We start from the raw sequence: 14,825 nt of genomic DNA, 5'->3' as shown, positions 1-14,825 counted from the left end.
GCAAGCCAATCTGTAATGAAAGACAGCCTGACAGGATTGTATAGTATGCATTATCTTGGCAACAGCACCCATCACAGCACACACAACGCTTCCTCATATATTTCATTCAGATATTCCCACTCATACATCTATACTGAGCTTTTAGCATTTAATAATACAGGAAGATATAAAAAAAATACACATTTCCTTTATTTACTCTAGTATACACCCCCTCACCTCCTTCGGCTGACAGGCTGTGTGCTTTGCTCAACTATGTAAAATTACTATGAGCTCAATGGCATCTTTGAATTCTGATGATTAACCTGTATTCCGTATATTAACCTGTATTAAAGCCTTTTCTCAGACTAATCTTATGCAGGAACAAAAAAGGCCACGATGAATGTTTAGATTCTTTAGATGAGATCAATCATGATTATATGGGCTTCTGAAAGAAGTAATAGCTAGAGCACATCCACTGTAAGAAAATTATCTTTCAATATCTGTTAGTACAGTTGTTTCTTTGGCTTTTCTTTCATAAATAGAACCAAAAAAAACATTAGCTCCTTTCGTCAGCCCAGTGATGCATGGTGCAGTTGTTGGCTGACTATTTTTTCAACCCTTTTTTTTTTTTTTTTCTGTCAACAGCAGATATTGGACCACATAATGATTCAATGATGCATTTTGAAGGGATAACTTATACAAGGCAACTTTTACAGCTTTGATCTCACTTTGCAAATTACATTTTAAGTTTTACGCTGCCGCCATTAAAACTGTTGCCACAATTCTAGGTGAGACTTTGTCATTTCATTCAGTTTGGTGCACTTTCATTCATTACAAGGAACTGTTTTGCCGGAGGAAATAAACATTTTGCTCTTTACAATATAATGTATTTCCATTAAGCTGCAGGATATGAAGATTCTCCTCCGCTGACCGTACATCTCAGAAAAAAATAGCAAAAACAACATACCAGTCCCTTTGGTCTGGGCGCCTGAGCGCACAGGCATGTGTAAAAACATGCAAATATTAGAGGGCTTGTGCTGGATTGTGTCAGCTGATTATGTCCTTTTGTTTTGGAATGAAGAATTCCAAGGCAGCCTTGAAGCAAAAAAAGTTAAAAGAGAAAACAAGAAGCAAAACACCAGAACTCATTTCTCCACACAAAATAAGGCTCAGTGTAATGGGCTGTTTGTTCATCTGTCACATGCAACATTTCAGATATCATTGCTCAATTTTGAACAAAACTTGCGGGTTATGATAAGTCGTCACCAGAACTGCGAGTGGGACTCCACTCAGGGGTCAAATCAAAGTGACACGTTACAAGATAATGCTGTTTATCCGTTTATCCAGCTACTGAGCTACTGAACAAATTTTTTATGTACACCAGCACTGAACTGAACAGGTTACACATGGTGTATGTATTTTTAACTGGCCCAAACTGGGCTGCATAATTTAGGATGTAGTGTTTACTGTTGTTGTGTAACATGCTGGTTCTTGAGCAGGTCTGTACTTATACCAGTTCAAAGATGCCAAGTGTTTACGGAGACCCACCTTGGAAGGGGCTGGACGCCTGCTGAGCCAGAGTGAGGTGCTCCTCCGTCAGATGGTAGACGGGCTGGTGCTGGTTGATCTCCACACTGGTGCACACGTTGCTATCACCATGCAAGAAGAAGGTAAATGCGCAGGATAGGTGCTCGCTGCGTGGAGGAAGAGAGGAAGAAAAGAGCAAGATGAGTCATTTGGGATCACACTACTTTAATATGCACCTTTGAAAAGAAGCACAGCTCGCAATGAATAACTCCAATAGAGTGTGAGGTGCAGAAGCGACTGCTGGGGGGGGGGGCAAATCAGATAGTCTAGTTCATGTTCCTGTTCACAGAGAAAGAAAAGGAACAGCTGACAGGGAGAGGAGAGGCAGAGAGAGAAAATATGATTAGAAAAACCTGTGTCTTTTTTTGTCAAAGGCTACAGTGGAATCTCTTCTCTCACTCATATTCTGCGTCAACATGACAGAGGCTCGATAGGAAAGATGAAGCCAGAGATAGATACAAGGCAGTAAAAAGAAGAAGCTACTAATCTGTGCACCCTCTGGTCACACAAAGATGCTTTATTGGCCTGTCTGCTGCATCCCTCCACTGTGATATTAAGCACACAGGTAATCCCTTAAATAAGTAACACATATGGGTGGGAAATTTGAGTTCATAAACTTCAACAGTGTGTGCAGAGTTCAAGATGGAAATACGTCAACACAGCAGTGCTCACAGGTGCTTTGTAGGTGCAAGTCCTGCTGTGCTTCTGCCTATCTAGTGTGGATAGTGCCATGTGTAAAACAAAGGGGCAAGCCACAAGCTCTTCTGCTTACAACAACGCCTGCCTGTGCCAGTCTGACCTCAGCAGCACACAACAAAAGTGACAAGTCGGAAGAAGAAATGGAAAGGAAGGACGAGGCAGATGGAAGGAGAGAGGGGCAGAGCAAAATGCAGACCATTGTTTGTGGGCTTTCCTCTCTGTTTCACCCTTGCCTTGTCTCATCCAACATAAACACCCACAAACACGCACGCACGCACGCACGCACGCACGCACGCACGCACGCACACACACACACACACACACACACACACAAAGGCACACAAATGCAGAGAGAGCAGGAGACAGCGCAAGTGACGGATGACCAAATGAAGGGGTGAATTTAGAAGTGGATCAAAGAGGGTTGCGTCCTCTGAGGATTTGGTTAAGCAAATATCAGTCTGCTCTCCCCGTCTCTCTCTCTCTCTCTCTCTCTCTCTCTCTCTCTCTCTCTCTCTCTCTCTCTGGCACACCTACTCTGCAGAGGATTAAAGAAAAGGAGCAGAGAGGGAGAGCATGGCAGATAGAGAGATGGGGCGAGAGAGAGTGCACTTCAATACGATAATACCACCTACGTAGTGGAGAGATGCCCTAAGCCCCCCAGAGCTTGACATTAATCTTAGACTCCTTTTTTTCTCCAAAGATGAGGTGGTGCTCGTTAGTGAACGGCTATAAATGTATGATATTCATTTTCTATAGCTGGCGGCAAGTGGGCTAATGAAGGTGAGTCAAAGCAAGAGAGAGACTTTGATATCCTCAGCAGTTCTACCAAAATATCCATGTTTTAGTGTTTACATATTTGACTGTGATTGTCATTAAATTCAAGGACAAGTTCAATACAACGCTGACAGAGTTATTTGACCCTGTAATTATTCCTCTTCTCAATAGTAGCAGTGCAACCACCCCTCCTTAACATGACTACAATGTAAGTGATGGTGGGACAAACTCAGCAGTCCTTGTTCAGTGTTCCTAAAGTTCATCTGAGAAAACGTAAAGCCTCAGCAGTCTGAGTTACTGGGCATCCTGACAGAAAAAGCAGCCCTTCTTTCTATAGTCATCAGGGCTCTGAGCTACGGAACTCAAGTAGAGTATCTTCCAAATATGGTCTGTTTTAGTATAAAGTCCCCTCTGTGTATTTGTGCAGTGCTTCCTTGCTGAGCTGCACAAGAAGGGAACGCAAAAAAGGGAAACTTTGCACTAGAAAGACTAACACTGAAAGAGACCTGCTTGATTTGTGAGGCTGTACACAGATGATATTAGCACTGTGTGAAAAAGTTCAGTTCCCTCATTCATTCAGATGAGGCCACCACACTGATCAGAAGTCTCCAGAAAAAAAAGGCAGGGTCGTCCTGCGGCAAAGATTAATCTGGCTCAACATTTGCTGGAACGCAATGCAACCTCATCCTGGACAACTCTTCTACTGGTCAATCAAATAAGTGCAAGCAACACAAACAAGGCGTATTTCTACGGTTTACATCACAATGAAGGACAAATGGTGAGATATGAGAATGTGCGTTAATGTTTAGAGGTGTTTGCATTCTGCTTTATATACAAACAGGTGACAGATTCTTTCAAGAGTTCAATAACAAAAAAATCAAATCGATAAAAGAACTGAACAATGACTGAAAAAACAACAACAACACACTATAAGTTTCCCATCAACATATATAGTACAGTATAACCACACTTTGCTGAGCATTTTACAATATCCCGACCTGACCTGAAGCATAGTAAACCGTCTCATTCACTACTCAATACATATATATGACAGTATTGCATCAGGCTCAGCTGCCCAGTGGGAGCGGTAGTATGAAAGAGAAAATGCTAGAATAAGTAAGACAAAAACAGTTACTACCAGTGGTCACCTGAGGAGAATCAAGGGGGATAAGTACAAACAGGAGAAGAAAACACTGGTGAGCGGTCAGGTGAGGTTGTGAATAGACAACTAGGGAATTAGGCCACATGTTGGCACAGAGAGCAAAGACGCCTTTGTTGGGAGGTGTGTCACGACTGCTCCAGTGCCGAAGTAGTAAATTACACTTGGCTTCTTTGACTGCGGTGCACGTTTGGGAGAGGGAGGGGGCAGGGGCAGTGGAGGCAGTGGCAAACTTGGACTGAGACAAGCTATCACGGGGTAGTGGGGTTGAGGCCCTCTTGAAAGGAGCAATCCAATTTTGGGGAAATGAATTAACTGATTAGCCTGTCAAACAATGTGAATGTTATTGTCAATGTTGTCATTACAAGAATGTGCATGCTGCGATTACTGGTCTATATTTATGTACATAGCGGAAAAAAAGAGGGGAAACGGCCTAGAGAGCAGCGCAGGGAGGAAAGGAAGGAAGAAGTGAGAGATAGGCTACAACAGAGAGAGACTACATGTGTTGTTGTTTTCTGCAGACATCGACAGAACTGCAGTGTACCGTTCTCCTCTCACTCGCAAAGAAAACCTGACACTACACATTCTCACACGTCTGTGTTTGCAGGGCACTCGTGAGCTCGAGGTAGAGGGCTGCCATCTGTGGCTCAGCAGGCAGAAGTACATCCCAACTCTCTCTCTCTCTCTTTCTCTCTCTCACACACACAGACAGACACACACGCACACACACAGACGGTATCGCACCAGATTCAAATCAATTCTTCACAAACGTGACTGTACAGATTCAGCTCCATCGGTGTGAGCCTATTGGTTAAGAAGATTATCTGATATGCCAGCTGTTGACATTAAAACAGTCTCATGCTAAAGGATCGTATTACGACCCAACAGTGATTAGACTGTGGCTCATTCTCCATCACTTTATATATCTGTATAATATATCTATAATTATATATGAAACATCTGTTTTTATCTACTTGAATAAACTACAAATCTTTAGATGCAGCACTAAAACCTTTTAATGTGTCTCTTTGTTTCAGGTCAACAGACATGAACACTGAAGATAATCCTGTAGACAAGCCTTACTAAACGCAACAGGTGCTTGGATGGCACTCGGCCAGGCCGGCACCGAAACATCAACATGTACAACAACACATGACACATTTCCTCGGTGCACGCACACGCACACACACACACACACACACACACACTCACACACACACACTCACACACACACACTCACACACACACACACACAGGAACAGGATTCAGTGAAGCTTACGCTGTGACAAACTGCAACATAAGCCTGTTGGATCTGTCTGTGTGTGCGTGCAGGAGTGTTTGCTGTCCCGTCCACACGTGTGACACTGACGCGCACGCACACACAACATCGTGCCAAATTCAGTTCTTCTGCAAACATCCACGGCCTGCTGGTGCAGTAAACACAACCACAACCACACACACACACACACACACACACACACACACACACACACACACACACACACACACACACACACACACACACACCTCAGCATGTGGGTTAAACACACACCTGCAAACAGCAGCTCATGAGCATATGGGTGTATATATATGTGTGTGTGTGTGTGTGTGTGTGTGTGTGTGTGTGTGTGTGTGTATGTGGGGGGGGGTAACTGGAATAAGGGGAGCCAGTCAAGTGCAGGCACGGGGAAGCCACGCACAAGTTTTTTTTCTTATATGATTACACACTGCTTTTCTTTGAGGATAGAGATGGGAGACTTCAGGGGTGTCTGGTGGCCTAATGGTAGTCCACAGTTCAGTTCCTGGCTGGGGGACCTTTGTTGCATGTCATACCCTTCTCTCTCTGCCCTTGTTTCCTGTCTCCAGACTGTTAACTGTCTAATAAAGGCAAAATGCCAAAAAAAAAGATGAAACACAGGAGACTAAAGAAACACTTTGACATTTTGAGAAACAGGCTTTCTTGCCAAGAGTGAAGATGAGAAAATTAATACCACCAGTCAGCTTAACTTATTAAGACTCGAAAAAAGTGGAAACAGCTGGCCTGGCTCTGTCCGAAGGTAACAAAGTCTGCCTATCAGAACCCTTTAATACCAACTAATTAACACATTTAATGTTGTTTGTTTAACCTGTACAAAAACAACAGTTTTAGGCGACATTATGAGCAGAACTATTTTTTGGCCAGGTGCAGTGATTTTCTGAACTTTTTTTTTTAAATAAACACTGCCCTTCTACCTTGCCTCCAAATTTAAATCATAATGAAATTATGATTTCATTTGAAAATGAAATACTGTGCCTCAGGGTCCCCACGAACTTCCTAAGGGACCCCTCAAGGGCCCTACTCCATGACACATTGTGTGTGTTACAGTATGTTGAACCTGCCTCCAGGTTCTCAGGGATTTTCAGAATGTCATCTCCCCTGCAGCGAGATACTGCTTACACTTCAAAAAAGGCCAAAAACCAAGGCCAGTGTTGAGCACCACAGAAAATTGTGCATGTGTGCGATTAAAACACCACCTGCCAGCAGCACACAGTGCATGAGCTAATGGACACAGAAATCCCTCTTTAAACGATTAAATATTTCTCATCTGGTTTGTTTGCTCCATCATTAGAGGAATCCAATACATTGTTTTAATAAAAGATAGAAAGATGTGATACAGCAGGCTGCTGTCTATCCAAAATACTGAGTAAAGCAGCCATCAAAAACAAGTAGATACTTGTCAGAATGTTACGTTCATTAACTATATTTGTGGGATCTGACTTCCGATGTTTGTATCTGCCTCTCTTTCTCTTAGTCGTGCAGAGAACGCATGAAGGAGGGAGGGCTGCCGTTGTAGCCTGACAAAAAGCCACAAGATCTTTTAATCATCTTTTCTCTCTCTGTCTCCACCTTTCCTCCCACTCCCCTCTCCTCTCCTCTTCGTCTATTAAATGGCAAATAGACCGGGCTGCTCTCTTGATCTGCTCTCTCCTCTTCCTCTCCTTGCTGCCACACAGAGCGTACGCTCGCTCACACGCCACTGCGATTGTCCACAGAGGCACTCCCTGCTCCACCTCTCAGATGCAAATGGCCGGTGGCCTTTGGCACGGTAAGGAGACAATAAGATAATCCTGTGAGGATTTGAAGCGGGGCCACATACAAAGGAGGGCAGGTGGGCACATTTGCCTTCAGCTGGCATGCCATGGAAATGAGGTGCCAAAGGCCAGCGGCGACCTGTGCGGCGGCAAAGGGAGGGAGCTGAATAGGACTGACAGCCTCTATCATTGTCATACGGATGGTCTGCTGTGCGGCACACAAACACATGATCGCCATCCTGAGGTATGGCCTTATATTATGGCCTTTACTTCGAAAACACATGTGCATTACAGCTTGATCCACAGCAGTGTACAGAACAGGCCTTTTGACATTTTACTTAATCTGAGAGTTTAATCACTGACACACCAAAGTAGAGCAGCGTCCTCCAATGTTCAAATTCTAACTGCTTTTAAGTCTTCTCTAATTTTTCTAAATTACACCCAACACCATCTTCCACATTCTTCCACTGTTTCCTACAAATCTCATTCTCTCTAGGACTGTAACTAATCACAATTTGCATTAACAATTAATCTAATATTTAAATGTCAAAGAATTGTCAACAAAATGTTCATCACCAGTTCCCCCAGCCTAAGATGATGTTTTCAAATCACTTGTTTTTTGCTGAATGACAATCCAAAACCCAAATGAAACATTCAGTTCACAATGATGTAAAAAGGGCAAATCATTATAATGGCAGAGCGGGAACTTACTCAAACGATTAATCAATTATTAAAACAGTTTCTGATTCATTTTCTGTTGAAAGGCTAATTAATTAATCAACACAAATCGGCCATCTTAAATTTTTAAGCTTTAAAGGACAATCTTTTCTCAAACTTTCCTTCTTACAAGAATTATTTCTTATCCCCCTAAAACCTTTGTCTTTTTCCTATCTGACAAATAGGGCAGAAAACTACAATGAAACAAGATTGTTGTTTCTGAGTAAAACAATTACTGTGTGAGCAACAACATCTCATTATCTTCTGTGTGTTATCTGTATCCGTGCTTGCCGGCAGATGAATTTGTGGCTTGTTGTTACAGCAAATGGCAAAAAAAGCAGTTGCCCATGTAGACCTAAAGGGACAGAGCATCCAAATTCATGCATTGACAGCTCAAGCTGCTATAAATTAATGTGCATTGTAATTTTTTTGTATCATGGGATTATGGTGTTTCTGCCAAATTCTCATGTATCAGTGGCACTCTCACTGGGTTTTATTTCTCTATGCATTTTTGTTGCACTATTTGGTTCTGTTCTTTGAACGTTGTTTCCCAACAAAACTGTGCCCCAGTGTGACATAATTTTCTTTTTAGTCGCCTTCTTTTGTTTGCTTTAAGGTGTTTTTAAAAGCCTCTAGAGGTTTAACTAATCAGCAGTTGGATAAAATAACATTTAATCATTGTTTTATTGTTATTTTAATCATGGTCTGAGTTTTATCCTGTTGCAAGAAAATGTAAAACAAGATTGTAAAAGAGGACAGAACAAAACAGGACTGCCATTAGCTACTGAACATATCCCTGCTGAATGCTTGCACGCACACACACACACACACACATGCACACACGAAACTTCATTCAGAGGTGAATCAAAAGTCAATTGGAGGCCATGGAGCCTGAAGTGGTAGGAACAGTTCAGGGGAAGATATGAAGACAGAGAGGGGAGAAAAGGGAAGGAGGCTGCAGAGCTGTGACATTCCACAGATGTTTGTTGGGCTTGGTCGGCCGCGCACTATGAACTGAGCTTCCGTTTAGCTGATGTACATTTCCTCAGCACAACAACAACAGCAGCAAGTGCGTCTTCCACTGAGGAGAGACACCCATCCATCTCTGGGCATACAGCTGTCACCTCTGCTCCGTCTTGCACATGGATATCTGCCATTTGTAGCAGCTTGTTATTGCAATGCGGGCCATGTAAACATGTTTTGACTGGTGCCACTGCAGTGACAGGACATACTGGCATGGGTACAGTTTCTGACACAACATTAATAAACAATGTTTCTGGAATAAAAAGCTTACAATAACAATCAGTCACCACATGAGCAAATTAGTGTAAATTATTTTGACTGTGGACAGTGACGTAAGAGAGAGAAAAACATGGTTAGTCATTAAATCTATTTTTCTAGGGAGAAGCAGTGGTACTGGGGAGTTTATATGACAGTTTACACAATAACCACAATCATCTGTCAGCAGAATATTGAAAGGTAATGCAATGTTCTCTTTCATATCAAAAAGGCACGTGAGGAATTGGCAAGGGACACGAATCATGCCAAGCCACACAAGGATAAAACATATTTGCATGAAACAATCGGGTGGCGTTTTGGTCAAGGGTGAAAGAAAACAAGACAAATAAGGGAGGAACGATGAAAGAACAAAGAAGGTAGACGGCATTGATTTAGAGGACATTTCCAGGGTGATATAATCTTCCCTACTGTCTAGCCACCTGACCACTGGGAAACAACAGCACTGTCTGCTGCCAAAGTAACACAAACACGCAGGGCTCTGAGAGAGGCACTCGTTCCGGCTTTAACACACAGTTCACACAGGAGACTAGGTGCTGGAGAAAATACTAAACTAAAACTCTTAAGGCCAACACATTCACTTACACACACTCAGAGCTCTATTACTTTGAATTGATTTCCCTCTGCCACAAATGGAGAGCGGGGTGAGCCTCTTTATATATGTCAGATTAAACTTGGAAGGGAGAGAGAAATGGAAAGAGATGGAACGACAAGTCCATAAAAAGAGGAGAAATCCGATCCTCTCCAAGGGTGTCGCAGACACACACAGATACAGCCAGAGCCGACTAAAGATAATACTGACATAACCCTGACAGCAAGTCGGGTTCCAGCTTCCTCGACGTTTAGGCTGTGTCACACACAAGTGCAGTAACAAACACTCACATATGCACGCCAGGGTTCCTCTAATACACCTGCTGTCAGCTAAAACGTGACTCTCTCAATCTGAGCCAGATACCTTTGCTCTTCAAGAAAAAAAATTATTTTCAGTAATTATACTCATTAGCATGTTCACGTAATCACTTTGCAACTGCATCTTGATTGTAATGCGACATCTGTTCCTTCTTATGAAAAAGGCACTAAGTGGATTCACTGCAGTGTGATATGCATTAATTGCCAAAATATGCATGTGTAGCATAACAGGTCCTACACACCTGTGAGTGAAAAAGTAAATATGTTATGGTCGTGTGTAATGAGGATGGATTTTTAAGCCTGTTTTAAGCCAAGCTCATGTCGAGTCATTAGGTCATGGCATTAGTAATGTAAGTTGTGCAGTCGTAATAATAAAGCTTAATTACCCAGAGCCACGGCCAATTAGTCAGCCTCATCCTGGATTAAAATTGGGCTTCTGCAACCCACAAAGGCAAGGCCCTATTTTTGCCCTTTTTCTTTCAAATTAGCAGAAATGCTTGTTGAAAATTATGCTATAGTTACTATGGTATAGTTATAATATAGTATAATTATAGTGAGTACAACTTTGTCAACCAGCTGTGACACACACTCTGAATAGCATGGCCAAATTTCCAGACTGTAATCCAGAAGAATGAGGAAAGGTTAACATCAGCTCTTTGTTTTACTGAACAAATTAATTAACTTGCAGAATTTCAAAATAAATATCAGATGCCTGGTTACTCTGTGCAGTGAAATTACATTTCCATATCAAGCTGACAACAGATGTAGAATGAAAACCTGTACAAGCTCTGATATTAAAAAAATCTAAAAAATTACCAAGAATAAAAAGCGTGTTACTTTTGACTTTCCAAATTTAAAGCTCAATTGAAGTAGTTGGATATGTTTTTATGTCGAATATAGGGCATATAGGACATATGTATAATCCCCTTTGCTTTTCAATAGTATTAGCTAGCAACATTAGCTCCAGTGGATAAACCTATGTAAGCTTTTTCCAAGTAAATCAGCTATGTGTGTTGTCCTCAGTACATCACAGGAAAGGCGACTAATCAGGACGACATAACAAATGTGTCAAACTAAAATGAAGTTCTGCGTCAGCTCCTCTTGGTGGAGAAATAAGCCGTTGGAAGTTTGTTTGTTGATGCTTTGGAAACATCTGTTACACTACGCTGGGCATAAAGCAGTGTTGAAACAAACATTTACCAGGGAGAGGTGCCACAGATTTATAATCAAACAGCCCATTCAGCAGAACAACAACTAGCAGGTCCTAATAGATATTCAGAGAAACCTGAAATCCCCCTGTGCTGTCTGGCTCTATTAACAGACTGATAAACACACATGCCACAAAGCTGTGTATTTCTGTCTTAAATTTGATACGGACTAGATATAAAAATCCATTTTGCCTCCACTTAAACTTCATGTCATTTCTTTCTTAAATATTACTTCAAATTAAACACACACAAAAAAAAAGTTAAACCAACTGAACTTGGAAGAAAGAATGATGAAAGTGAAAATTAACTGGGAGCTGTTTCAGCTGATGACGGCAGTGTTGTCTATACAGCGAAAAAGAAACATAAAGACAGGATCACTTACAGCCCCCTAATCCTGGGCTCTGTGTAAGGATTACGTATTCTGTAACCCTCAGATGCATTTTAAGAATATTTTAGTTGCATTATTAGCCTACACCGTGAATTTAAACTGAACCCTACATTTGGCGAGCAGAGATCTGTTTGGAGTTAGCAAAAGTTAGGGTTTGACTGAGCCTGCGGTGAGATCCCTGTAAATCTTTCAACATTTAATTCTAGCTGAGGTCACAGTGCGACCACCTTGTGGTCTACAGCGATGAGGTGAAATGTATAACACCATATACGGGATTAGCTTTAAATGTGGCCATCTGTCTGAACCTCTGGATTAAAGAGAGCACCATGGGAATCACAGTTACTTAGAAAGGGACAGAGAGGAGGGGAGGGAGTGACGCCTGGCAGATTAACTATGAGGACTTCTTCAGACCTTCGCTTGGCCCCGTCCTCTCCCATAGCCTCTGGTCACATGGGAAGATGGGAGGAATGGGAGGAATGCAGGGCACAGCGGCCGAGGAGGTGGGAGGGTGAGGAGAACAGGGGAGCCGAGAGGGAGCAGAGGAAACGTAAGGACACAGGATTCCCCTCCATGAATAGTGAAATTTGTCCCTGCCGCTACCCTTGAATTCCAAGGCTGACACCAATACGGGTTTTCCTCAGCACTACGATGGATAAAAAGACGATGACGCCTGTTACACTAGTAATGAGAGAATTCTTTGTTCTCCCGGGGCCTCTAGCTGACATCAGAGGAAATGAGGAAGGCATTCAGGAGTGGAAATTGGTGGAATGATTTTACAACAAGGTGCTACAAGTTTCTGATGGTGTCTTGTTTCTTCACACTGCTTGAAACATTCTGGGCGTTTTGTTCACTGAGCACATAGTGTCATGAGATATGTTAATTAAAGTCATATTAGCTTTTGTCTCACTTGGACGTGCTATACCTTGTTCTGAACCATAATCCATTCTTGTAAACTGAGAGGTGCTGCTAACTCATTTAGAGAAGTGTTTAACCCATTTCTCTCAGCCAATAACTTAATGGATAAATATTGTTTTAACCAGTACCGTCAAAATTAATAACACTTCTTGCCTTGAGGATGACAGTTCAAATGAGGGTTTGTAGTAAAAATTATGTAAATTTGCAGATAGCTACAGATTGTAGGGACTCTTTAAGGTCACTGATGCAAAGGACTTTGTTTTAAATTGTAACACTAAAGTAATGCAATGGTAAATGGACTATTAATAATGTATAATTCTGCAGCAATTAAGGAAGTGACCCATACCAATGAAAAACACTGGTATTTTCCTTTAAGAGCCATATTTATCTTCTGGACAGGATCTCTCCAGCAACATGATATATCCAGAGCACCGGGTCACATGGTCCCAAGCCCAGTCTCCCTGGAGTTCTTGTTGCTAGAGAGACAGATGAAGTACAGGGAAGACCGAGGGGTAGGGGGTCGAGTGTTGGGGGGGTGGGGTATTTAGGAAAGGTGCTGAGTTGTCCTGTATATCTATATCTGTATTGCTAGTCTATAGGCACACTAAACGTTACATATGCAGCTCTGTCTGGCTGCGTTTCTTGTGTCTTACACCAATAATTCCTACAAAAAGCTTGTGTGCCAACCCTCCGACTGCCCTCGGTGTGGAGTGGCTTGCATGCCGATTGTTGATGAGCATGTTTGTGCGCTCGTGTCCCTGTGTGTTTGTGTTGTGCTGGGAGCAGGGAGGGGATAAATTTAGCGCTTTAGCCCCAGACTGGAGGCAGTGGCCCTTTATCCTGCACTGTCCTACTTAACAGAGTGCTGCTCTCTGCTTCCGCCTGCCACAGCGCACCAGGGCTCACACATTCACCTCCCAACGTCGGGCCAAAACAATAGAGGAAGAATGTGCTCAGCCACATAACACACAGTCATGCAGAAAAGTGCAGACAGTCGCATATGTTTATGCAGGCATGAGTGTTATTGTATAACTATGTTTTGCATTCATTCATTACCATTCACTCTTGGAATAAGAGCTGCTGCACACTGTCCTCATTTCATAACAGCTTGATTGTTAACGACGCTTTCAGTCAGACAATAACAACTAGCAGACTACACATATTTAAATACAGTGGAGTAGTAATCTAACACTCTCCTGATTGCAGCGCAGTTGGAGCACATTGTAGATCTTGTAAATGCTGCTTAAATACAGACATGCATACCAAGCAGATAAAAAGAAACGATATCCCCTTTTGTCCTGATCAAATTGAAATATCAGAGATTTAATGTTGCTCTGAGTTTCAGTATCACAGCCAATTAGAAACAAGTCAACGAGTTAGTCTGCCTTAAACTGACCAATAGAGCACAAGCATCCCACTTCACCTTGGAAACACACGATCCCAGGGTGCATTTCCCTGCTGCCATGACAACCAAGAGGAGCTCTCCCTTGCTCCCTCCCTCCTTCCATCCCTTGTGTTCTCTCCCGCTCTCTCTCTCCCTCTCTCTCTGTTTCCTAAAGCCAGTCTACCTAGCAGCAAAAGGTTCTCAGAAACAACCAGACTGCACAACTTGGAGGCGCCTGAGCTCCAGACAAAGAGAATTACTGTCAGCTGTATCAACACATACTGCTGCATTTGCAGGTCATGTTAAAAAACAAAAGGGTCTGACCAAATCACTGTGCACTGATTTATTTAAAGAATTATGTTTAAAAACAGTTCAACTGTTTTCAATATTGCATTTTAATATTAATCCTGGAATGTTTATTTTTCTTGCAGAATCATAAATGACATTTTCTGAGAAAAATACAGTTAATCCTTCATAATGTCTTGACGTGAACAGGAGGAAATACACGCAACTGGAGGCACCAGAGGAGGTTATCATTATTAAAGATTCTAAAAATTCAGTTTGCTGCCTACTGCTTACCACACGCATCAGGCTAAAATGAGAAAGGAGGGAGGGAGGAGAGATGATGTAAGCATTTCAACACAGGCTGAGGTCTGAGGTTATGAACAATGTCAGCTAGCAACAGCCTCCACCAACTGGAGACTCTAGCTGCAGCACGGGAGTCGTGCAATGATCAGA

At 42.4% G+C, this 14,825-nt stretch overlaps 1 protein-coding gene across 2 annotated transcripts in view; it reads right to left on the bottom strand.

Moving 5' to 3' along the window:
- The window catches only part of med13a (mediator complex subunit 13a), a 73,081-nt gene that overhangs the window by 31,880 nt on the left and 26,376 nt on the right, over positions 1–14,825 (bottom strand). For both annotated transcript variants that reach the window (XM_023418249.2, XM_087177109.1), the window contains one exon: positions 1,528–1,673. In XM_023418249.2, the coding sequence (XP_023274017.1) occupies positions 1,528–1,673 (146 nt within the window). The remainder of the gene's footprint in view (positions 1–1,527; positions 1,674–14,825) is intronic.

Source organism: Seriola lalandi, unplaced genomic scaffold (assembly GCF_002814215.2).
Source record: "Seriola lalandi dorsalis isolate HSWRI2012SDOR001 ecotype SW California unplaced genomic scaffold, Sedor1 jcf7180002054581, whole genome shotgun sequence".
Classification (NCBI taxonomy): domain Eukaryota; kingdom Metazoa; phylum Chordata; class Actinopteri; order Carangiformes; family Carangidae; genus Seriola; species Seriola lalandi.
This window is presented reverse-complemented; position numbering and strand designations above follow the sequence as displayed.